Raw genomic sequence first — 11,467 nt, 5'->3', positions numbered from 1 at the left:
TACATCTCTCCTGAATCATAAGACATTACATACTTTGCAGCCTGTTCGACGACACTCGCGTTTACGTAGTCTCCTTCCGTTTGAGATACGGTCATCGAAGTCAAGCTGCACATAGACATCGAAATATCGGTTGTTTCCGTAGTTAAAGATGGACCTAAAAATAATGCAAAAAATAAAAAAATAGTTTAAATATATTTTCCTTTTTTGTACTTTTTCTTCGTTTAATTTTGGTTGAAATGTAAAGATTTTAGCACTGTAAAAGTATCCTTTTCGAATATAATGTTCGCTTTATTGTGCAATTCTATGTGATGAAACATGTCACTGTGTGTTTCTTGAATTTTAAATGCAAAACAATGGTATCATATATCAATAATAAATATCGCTTCGTATACTAAGTAAGTTATTTTCTACTCATTCATGAATTACAACTTTGAATGCAATTCTTTCCGAAGAAGCGAGCGAACTTTCCTTAATAACTCTCAATTAAGTGTGTCGTAGTATCAAATTTTAAAGTAAGAGCTAAGCGAATGACTATTCTACTATTCCTCGCAATTACGAAGGTATACCCGTAAAAGTATGATCGACTTCAATACTTATTTGTGGACAAATAATTTTCTTCTTTTTTATTGTTCGTTGTATTATTATTGTTACTATGTATATATGCATGGGTGTATCATGATTATTATTTTTGACTGTCAGCTTTAAGTGATCGTACTTCCACGATAGTAATAAGGAACTGGTATATGTACACACCGTATCAAACTAGAAAATATTACATTCGTGAATTTCAGTTACGGATGCATTGTTCATATTTATAATTGTTGGTGCGCTAACTGAGCGAAAGAACTTTTTCAAATGGAAAAATGGAGAAAATTGAATAAACTTTACCAAACAATGAACACAGTATGCGCGTCGGATAAAATAATGTAAAAAACGAAAAACTATGAATCTATTGGTGTGAAACATGTTTCTAATAGAAATATTGCGTGCATCGTGATGTGAAATTGTAACTGGAAAGAGTTTCAAGTATTTCTTAGAAAATATAAATGTATAAGTAGGTATATATAAAATTTTAAAAATATAATAAAGATTTTTGCAATAATTTTTTGATTATTATTGTATATTATAGAATATTGAAGAAATTCTAAAATAATTAGCTTAATGTATTAAAGCTGAATTAAAAGCAATTAAAAAGCAGATTTGCTATTCGTTGTATCACTTTTTTTTCTTGCAGATTACGCCGAGTACGACGATCAACTGACCTTTGTGATTCTTAATGCCATGCCTCTGGATAGTGGGCTCTAACATACAGAGTGGGAGAATAAGTAACTGTTCAGTGCAAGATAGGCTTTCGCAGTGAATGATTTTGCATACATATGTTTTTATTAACTTCATTATAACTATCGTTATATTAAAATATATTAAATATAACATTGATGTTTCTATATATATATATATAATATAGATTCTATAAATGAGCCGTTTATTTCGAAAGTAGTCTAACTCCATTTATGCTCGAATCGAAATATTGAAGGGTTTGCGCTTCAATGCAATTAAAAATATACGTACAAGATATTAACGAGTCATACTGTTTAAGTGTATCTAAGGGTGTGAAATTTATAGTTCCTATTAAAATAGTGGCAATTATTAAGTGAATAATATGCATTTCTTTAACACGAATGGAATTAAGCCACTTTTAAAATTAACAATTTGATTTGTTATAAAATTTCGAAAGGACCAAATTCCATTCAACATAATTTAAGATGTTTCAAATTGAAAAAGACAATACTCTATTCATTTTACATATCTTTAAAACACTTCAGAAACATAATTTATACGATTCAAAACATTTTTTAACTACATAACGTACAAAATTAAAAATATAACCTTCAAAACAATTTACTACTCATCTACATTTTTTATGTGTGAAAAAAGATTTGAAGAAATCATGATGTTCCGGTGGTATATAGGTGGCATATAGGTGGTATTATAATAGGTCAATAAAGTATGTCCTTGAATTTTGCTGTTATAGTTTGTCTGATATTTTTATATAATAATGTCAATACAATATTTTCGAACTTTCTTGGTCTACCCTGGCGTGGTAATAAATTCAGGAGTTTAAAATTTTCATTCTCATTTATTGATGTCTTATAGAAAATTTTATACGGTTCATTTATGACAAAATGCATCCAATATATTTTTAACCAGTTTATTAATTTTTCATCAGAATTCTTTACCTTTTTAAAAATTGCGTCTTTTAATAATTTTGTTTATAAAAGTCTTCTTTTCTCATTTCATGTATGTTACTGTAAAAGTATTACCTTGCCGACACTTTTTAATATTATTGTAAGAATCTTGGGGAACGAATAGTAAATTATTTTTTTTAATGACATTTCTACGATGCTAAAATCTCTATCATCTGGTAAAAACGAATGTCTCGATATTACCAAATTTGTGATCTATGATTGCCACATTATTTTCCAAAGTTTGGACAATTTTTAACCACATTAAAGCTACTTTAATGTTTTTATTTTGTCCTGCACACATGTCACTGCAAGCTATAATGCGTCTTTCACTTTTTAAATTTTTAACATGTTTTAGGATGCATGAAGCAATTTCTTGAGCACCTTTGGAAGCAACAGTTTTATCCAAAACGTACATGTGAACATAATGGTTATGAAAACTGTGAATATCTAAATTTAGAACATATATATTGGTCAGAATTATCGTATTTACTCAGAATATAAGCAATCTCAAATATTTTATTGATACATTACATGAAGTTGTACAATAACCACGTGCAACCGGAAAATAATAATTGAAAAATGGAGTTAGGCCAATTTCCAAATAAACGGCTCAAATAGTATCTGTATAAAATTTACAATGAAAACATCTGATGATGGTTTGCTTGGATGCGATTAGGAAGATATACATCAATGAATCAAGATAATTTTTAGAAATTGTAATTACCTTCTTTCCTTATGATCCCTTCTTGTCTTGGGACAGTTAGTCTGTCCATGGCTTCCTGAGTGTCTGCTACACCATCTTCACCAATTTTTCTTAGGAACATCTGACGTAATAAGATTAAAAAAGAAATAAGAGATTGTAATAATACATACTATAGGATGAAAATGTCAAATGAATAATCGTTGTTTAAATAGTCCTCACTTACTTGAAGTTCGCTGTCTTTTTCCAAAAGCTGTTTACGAAACTTTTGATTAGCTATTGTAGCTTCTTTCAATCGTTCCTCTAGCTCGCTAACCGTGGAGTCCCTTCTTGCCTTGGATACTGGCCTCAAAGTTGGTCTCATTCGCTTATCGATCGCACCCTGCGGATTTCTTCGCAACTCTATCAGCTAGTTCATAAAGAAAAATTTAAGAATCGAATTTATTGGTAATAAAGAGAAATTGTCAAACTGGTACCGAAAAAAGAAGTTAAAATAACAAAAAGTTACCTTGGGCACGAAAACGAGACAGAGGGTAGCTGTACTGCAGAATATGATAAAAACGGCTAGCATAATGAACATAGCGTCTTGCTTATCAGCAAGAACAAAACTTATGGCTGCGCCGGTAACGCACATTATCACAACGTTGTAAACGCTCATGCCGACATATTTGCTATCGTTCAATGCTGGTATACTGACATGTCGTGTCTCCCACGCGAGGAACGCACCGAAAATCTGAGAAAAAGTCAAATTTTCTCGAATGTATTTTTATTATTTTTCTTGTTTTTTAACGTAAAATATAAAAAAAGCTATTATTAGACTAACCATTAGAAGGCCTTTATAAGCATATATACAACCCATGTAGACGGTCATTCGGTTGCTCTGGCAATACTCGTTTTCTGGTATAATGATGATATCTTCGCTCGAGGGATGTAACTGCGAGAAGAAGGAAGTAGAGAGAAACATTTTATAAGTATGATCGTTGAGTGTAATCGGCCGAGCGCGAGCTTTTCAAGCAGTCGAGGGCTCTGTGCCAAAACGATAGGTATCCACTCGTCAGAAAAAAAGGAGGGGAAAAAAGATAGTGAGACTTAAAGAGAGGTAAGAGCTTCGGGAATTATTTCCGATAACAACATTGAGTGTGGTCCGGAGGGCCGATTGTTGGCAAAACGCTACCGATGATTGCTTTTTTCTTCTCTACCCAACTTCCTACCATCCCACAACTACTCGACTTCTTGTATCCCTCACTACCACCATCTCTTCTCTTGCTTTTTCATTATCTTGCTCAAACGTGAAACTTCTCTTTCTCCCTATCTGTCTCGAAAGAGAAAGAGAATGAGTGAACTCGACCTTTTTAGGATATCTCTTTTTTTTATTAGGTACATAGGTACTTCGTCAAATGAAACCGTTTTTTCCTTTCTCTTATTAAATTTCTTTTTCTTTTTGTATCCCAAAAGAAAATGCGAGATACTTGCAATTACATAAAATTACAATTATATTGCTCACATTATCGCTCGTATACGTGCATAGTTTCCTATCATATTTATTAAAATATTGTGTGAATGTGGATATTAAATATAATTATAATATAAATAATAATAATAATATTAATAGGATTATTAGTAATGTAAAATGTAATGTATAATAGGATAATCTAATATAGCTGTAATTTAACAACTTTAATTTAAATATTATAAACAGGATAAATATATTTAAATTACAGAATTGAATTAATTTACAGAATTTTAATATTATTCTAAATATATAAGCACTGATATTCGGAACCTTTGAAAAAGTATTTCCTTTCTCGTTTTTATAAAGGATGAGCCAGAATTTAGAATAAAATTTTTACCAAGTGAGGAAACAATTAATTTTTATACGTACGAATAAATATATTATTTATTAATTCATCGGATAGTACACAGGACGAAATGATTATTGCAATAGGAAATACGCATTTCTTGCTTAGGAAAAACTTGCGCGAACATTAATGAAATGTTCTCCGCGAGCGCACAGTCGATATTCTGAAGAGCCTTTTCCTAGCGAGTGAGCTTGAGTAAACGAGATTCCGAGAAGCACACCCTCTGAACCGTTCAAAGACGCTGCTCGATTTACTTTTAGATTTTTTTTGCTCTTTTCTTCTTTTTTTAAGGGAAACTTGTATTCGTTTGTTCGCACAGATGAAAAATACGAGAATATTTGGCCATTGAAAGATAAAAGTATGATAAAACATAAAGAGGAATAATATGTTATTCTGTAAAATAATATTTTCTCTTTATTTTTATTTTTTTCTCTTTATTTTTATGTTATTTCAATATCAATTCAATTTCATAGAATCAATAGAAAGATAATAATTAACCAAATCGGAAACAATTTTATTTTCGTTTTGTTTGAAATAGTTTTGTTGGAAAATATTACTGTTTCTTTTTTGCGAAATAAAGAATTAATATGTTTATCAATAAAACAAGTGCAGTTTAGATAAAAGTTCGTTTTTCGTTCGAAAACAAAGAAGCAAGAAACTTACGTAAGGTTCCATCTGTTTAGTTTCTCGATAAAATGGATCAGCGATCTGCCATGTAGTCATGATCCCGAGGTCGATAAATAGGAGTACGCCGACCACCATGAAGAGCTGATAATCTTTTATAACCTAGATACAATGGAGATCGTTGGTATGAAAAGCAGATAAAGGAAGCAGATATTCGCGAAAGAATCCTTTTTGTTGAGCTATCTTATCCATGACAAGGAAACTTGTATTTTTTAGAAAAAAAAAATAAACACTTTTATGGAGAGCCAACGTCTTCAAATTAAAGTAATAACGAAAAGAAAAAAAATATCATATTCTTTCTGCATACCACGAAAATCGAATGGTACCCCTATAAATAGCATTAGTGCAGCTAGTAAGTATTACTCACCTTTTTATTTAACTTCACATCGGTAAATATCGAATGCACTCGCCAAGTTTTAGAGAACATGGAGCCGAAAGCTAATGAAAATCCAGCCATCAAAAGCCATGCCCTTGCAGTACAAATATACGGGAACGCTGTCACGCTCGACAATTGTGAGTCTAATCCGAGAAAAATGACGCTACTGTATGTGAACATACACCCGATGATGATAAGGTTGTTCAAATGTGGCGATGACATTTTTATGTACCTGAAAATAAAAATAAATACATTAATTATGTTTTTATTTTTTATCTTCTTTTATTGTGTTAAAACAAAATTCAATAACAACCGAAATTTTAATAATATTTTTCATAACTAATAGGTAATTTTTAAATTTATTTTTTAAAGGATCTCTATTATTCTTTTTTTTTTTATTAAATTCATCAATTTTATTCCTCTTTTTTCATTTCTAAAAATCCATCGCAACGCTTTGCCCTCTAGATCACGCTTAAAATTTTAATTAACTCCACTGAATAATTAACCGCATTTTTTTCTACATTCTTGTCAGGTTAATCCACTAAAAAGTCATTACGAATGATGCTATGTTTCAAACTGGGCGACCCTGTGCAATCTATCTCTCCAACACTTTTTCATCTCTTTCAAATGAAATCTCTAGTTTTTAATTAAAACTAAATCATAAAAGCAGGTAGCGGTGGATAGCGGTTGCCGATACTGCTACTATTTACCATCTCAATTTTTCTACAAAATCTCGCTCGTAGAAATTCATTTCGTTGTTAGCTCAAAATTGCTCGAAAGAGACCATCTAGAGGTTAATCTAGTAGAAGCAACAACGATCGAGTCATTGAAAACTTTTAACTTGTTCTTCTCGCCAAAGAACATCAATGGCTCCTTTTATCGTTTTTCACTCTTCACATTTAACACGATAGAACAAAAGTAATTTACGGTTGTCACTTATACAGAAATTGCAAGTGTGTAAAGATTGATATGTTACAAATAGGGAAATAAGTGTTCACTAAAAAGAAAGATGATACTGCTAAGGAAACAAAGAGAACAAATGCTTGTAATTTAATTATACCTTTGATTTCTATATCTTATATTTATGGCAAGGAAAACGACCGCCATGATGATGCCAACACTTGCAATGGATGCCAATACTGCGTAAATTGTAATATTCACGGTTGAATGTTCAATGATGTGAAGGGTTCGATCCTTCGGTGGTGATTTGCCTCTCCAAACTAAAGAGTCTCCTTTACTCAGGTCTAAAGTGTCTGTCATTCCATCGTATTCGCCAACTTTAACTTCGCTACCACCTAAAATCAACAATTTCATTGTTTTCAAATAATAACAAATAATAATAAACATTCTATTTCTTTATCATTTTAAATTTATTTATTGTATATCATACAAAGTGTACATATAATATAAATCAAAATATATATGTGAACATTGCATAAAGATATTAATGAATTTTGAAAAATGTTTAAAATCTTGTGACAAACCAACAAATTCTAACATTTTTTTATTTAAATATAAAATAGTGTATAATAAAGAAATTAATAAATAACTTTGCTTGAATTATTTTTTATTCGTATAATTTACAATTTAAACACGACTCGATTTTTCTGTGGTCGTTAAATCAACCGTTGAATAAATATTTGCAATGTCGGTTTTAAGTGCGTTTGGTATGATTAGAGAAAATGGTATATGATTCGAAGAAAAAGCATCGCTAGTAGTTGGAAAGTGACAAAATTCGGTATTCGACTTTCCGTCCACGACAAAAGATATAGAAGAGGATCTTCGTGATTGATTATACGATCAGCCGTCATCGATTTATCCAAAGTAATTCCCCCAAACCACTAGTTTTTCTCGATTTACCCTCTTTCTCTTATTCTTCATTTTCTTCAGCTCTCTTTGCACCATCAGAAAGAGAAAGAGCGAGAACGAGTGTGTGTGTGTGTGTGTGTGTGTGTGTGTGATTATACGATATAATACTGAAACAACATCTTTATGAAGGAAGGAGAGAGAGACAACATAGAATCCACAAAATCATGATTCATCTTGAAGTAAGCGAAGATTTAATAAAATCCGATTATCATTCTTTCTAACGGAGACAGATTTACTGTACGTCGCTGCGTACATTTACATTTTCGCAAAGAAAGAGTAAACACAATATTTTATCGTAGATTTTACTGTTTATTATTTTTTCATCTTTGTGTTAGCTATTTGATTCTTGTCTTTCTATAAGAGCGAATAGAATTTTCATATTTTTAATAAAATTGAACTAACTCTTATCATTTTCTATAAAATAATAATTAGTTATGTATTTGAGAATTTTGATGGTGTTTGAAATAAATATGTGATCTTATTATTAGTTTTATTGAAAAAATTATTAAACATAAAGGATATATTTAAAGTATGCTTCTAATATATATCTGATTCTCTTATTTTTGACATGATATTCTTGTATTGTTTACTCTATGCATGAAAATGAGAGCAAGATAATAGATTAAGCAGAGAAGAAGTTCTCTAGGTAATAATAAACCTAAAAAGAGGTGATAAAACAAGGGAAGACGAAATAGAGAATGAGGTACTAAGGTTCAGAGGAGAAAAGATAAAGGAGGAGATGTGGTAGATACGTAATAAGGTGTAGAAAGGAGAAGGTTGGGTGGAGATGTGGAGGACAGATTTGGTGGTGTCGCTGGTGAAGAAAGGAGAGGGCAAGAAAGTGGAGGAGTACAGATAGATCATGCTGATGTTGGGAAGATATAAGATTAACGTAGAAGTCCTGAAGAGAAGGTTAGAGTGGCAGGTCGAGGGAAAAGACATATCCCCCCAGAACCAGACAGGTTTCAAAAAGGGGATGGGCACTATTAACAACCTTTTCGTGCTTAACTTCCTGTTGCACAGAAATCTAGGTAAAAGGAAAGAGAAGCTGGTAGCCCTGTTCATGGACTTCAAAGCTGCGCTTGATTCGGTGAACAGGAGGGTACTGTAGAAAGCACTGAAGGAGAAGGGAATGGACAGTTCTTTGGTTAAAAGGATAAAGGAGTGCTTCACTGAAACGAAGGTCAGATAAGAATGGGATGATAGAAATGAGAGGAGTTTTGAATGGGAAGGGGCTTAAGATTGCGTCAAGGTTGTGTCAGGGTTGCAAATTTTGTAAGTATGTGAGCGTGTACGGATGTATGTATTGTGTTTGCAGCCCTATGTGTGGTCGTATAAATTAATACTTTTCTGTAAGTATGCGTATGTGTGTGTATGGGATTAGGTGTAGTAAACGGGGAGAAATTTTTCCTTGTTCGCCGAGGGAGTTTCAGGACGTGTCAGTGCTCAAACCTGGGAAACTAGTCCAAACCAGTCCCCCTCTGAAACTGTAGATTTAATCAACAGGTAGTTTTTAATCGGTAGGTGGTTCGATCTGGGACCGATTCGACCTGGACTCTGTCTTGGACTTTGTTCTTTTAAGGTTCTGTTTGGGTCAGGATCATTTAGTTCCGAATCCGGCACTACCCCAGGTAACGGGCCTAGGGATGTCTTTAGAAGATTTTCTTCCTGTCGTAAAAAAAGAAAAAAAAAGAGTTGCAAACTTGTATTCGCGTAGGTAGGTAACATTTTGAACAGCACATTTAGGTAGTTTTACAATTTATATTATAACTTTCTTATAAGTTTTTAAGTGACCTATGTTTAAAGAATCATTTTATCTTATTTTTATGCTTAGAATACGCTCACAACATATGTAAAGATAAACATCTGACACCTTTTATATGCATATGTTACGGTCAATGTATATATTCCGGGCATATTGTATAGTATGTTCAATTGAATAGAACATTCTTTTGTGGGCATAATACATAAGTAGGAGGTAATATAGAAAAAAGAAACGAATTTAATTATTAATAATTAAAGATATATTCTGTTATTATGTTACTACAAAGAGCAGCGTGATACTCTTCTTTTATAAGTTTAGCTCAGTGGTTTCCAAACTTTTTTGTTCTATTGCTCCCTTCCTGAAAAAATATTGCTTATCGCCCCCTTGAAAATGAATTTTTTAATTTTGTTGATTGTTGACCTTTTTTTTTGTTTTTAGTATCTGAGAAAAACTATTTGAATAAGAAACAAAGAAGCCTAAATAAAAGAATTTCTTTCTATTATTTTATTACTATTGACACAGTATCGATATACCGGCATTGTTGTGCCGGTTGACATGCTTCGTTGACATTTTTTTCTTTTTAGTAGTTTATTTCCCCCACCCCCAAAGTTCACCGCTTCATTGCCCACCAGTGGGCGATATCGCCCACTTTGGAAACCACTGGTTTAGCTATTCTTCTTTCTAACAAGGGGACGGTCAGATCAACCTGCCTTCGATTTTTTTCAAATTTTAAACGACTGGTCTTTCTTCACCCAATTTCAACGCATATTGTATCATATCGCAAAATATTTACGCAGAAAACTGATGATTGCAATATCAAATGAATTTTTATTTCGTCTTCACAGAAAGCAATTTCACATCTGATATTGATGTTAGGTTTAGTAGATATTAATTGTAAATAAAAAAGATACAAGTATAATTATTTATATTTAAAGATATATTCTGTTATTCTGTTATAATGAACATCAGCGTGATGTTAGGACAAATTACACTGACTGGCTCCTCTACCGTCGTTGAAAACATTAAACTTTTCTCTGTCGAGATAAGATATAGATCGATATCGGCGACATCAGGGATAGAGACAGCACCGCTAACCATAGATTACTACACTCCTGCAGCAAAAGGAATAAGAATCTATGTAATATTTCTATCCCCGTTTTTTTGCAAACAGCTGAATATTTATGCCATGTTTAAAAGCACAATGAATATTCTCATGGACTCCTACAAGTGTGCAGAATTTGAAACAAATCGGAGAGGGATCGATTTGACAGTCTCCTTGTAAGATCACTTCGCTCTTTCCTCTCGTTCTTTAACTTACTCCATTGAAGCACATTATATAGATTGATTAAAACCCTCTGAGTATTCTATAAAATAACTAGGTACTCTATGAAATATATGCTCATTATATACATTGCCTGGAATATATACATTGATCGAAACATATACAAGAATAAACAAATCAAAGAGAGAAATAGAAAAAAAAATAATATAAGGAAGGAGAGAGAAGGAGAGGGAAGAATTCACTCACTTTGAAACTGCTTTAATAAGATGTAAGCCTTTCTCTCGTTTTCGGTGAAATGCACGGGTCCCTGCGAATAGAGAAAATATTCTTTCAATTATTTTAAAACGATAAACAAATAACTGCTTTTGATCTGATTATTTTGTGAACGTAGCCACGAGGAATTCCTTGTAACGAAAGATGATATTTATATGTAAAATATAAGAAAGATCCTTTTATAAGAATTTTTTCAAATAAATATTTCACGTAAAGATTTAAGTGTGTATAAACGAAAAAATTGTGGATAAGTCAATTGTAATATTTTACTTCCATGTCTACTTTTAAAAAGAGATTAACGATCAATCCAAGATGATGGGTATATGAAAAGCATTATTGAGATCTTTTTGTTTCTAATTTTTTGGACATTTCTGCTTGACAAGTTCTAAAAGTAGTTTTCCTTTGCGTATTTT

At 32.0% G+C, this 11,467-nt stretch overlaps 1 protein-coding gene across 6 annotated transcripts in view; it reads right to left on the bottom strand.

Moving 5' to 3' along the window:
- The window catches only part of GABA-B-R2 (gamma-aminobutyric acid type B receptor subunit 2), a 579,685-nt gene that overhangs the window by 5,937 nt on the left and 562,281 nt on the right, over positions 1-11,467 (bottom strand). For all 6 annotated transcript variants that reach the window (XM_089174269.1, XM_089174272.1, XM_089174271.1 and 3 more), the window contains 9 exons: positions 11,028-11,088; positions 6,926-7,160; positions 5,857-6,097; positions 5,469-5,591; positions 3,770-3,880; positions 3,455-3,679; positions 3,173-3,355; positions 2,971-3,070; positions 34-154 (listed from right to left, as the gene is read on the bottom strand). In XM_089174269.1, the coding sequence (XP_089030395.1) occupies positions 34-154; positions 2,971-3,070; positions 3,173-3,355; positions 3,455-3,679; positions 3,770-3,880; positions 5,469-5,591; positions 5,857-6,097; positions 6,926-7,160; positions 11,028-11,088 (1,400 nt within the window). The remainder of the gene's footprint in view (positions 1-33; positions 155-2,970; positions 3,071-3,172; positions 3,356-3,454; positions 3,680-3,769; positions 3,881-5,468; positions 5,592-5,856; positions 6,098-6,925; positions 7,161-11,027; positions 11,089-11,467) is intronic.

The sequence above is a fragment of the Polistes dominula genome, unplaced genomic scaffold, assembly GCF_049000335.1.
Source record: "Polistes dominula isolate Pdom_NZ unplaced genomic scaffold, Pdom_raw_medaka contig_168, whole genome shotgun sequence".
NCBI classification, from domain to species: Eukaryota; Metazoa; Arthropoda; class Insecta; order Hymenoptera; family Vespidae; genus Polistes; species Polistes dominula.
This window is presented reverse-complemented; position numbering and strand designations above follow the sequence as displayed.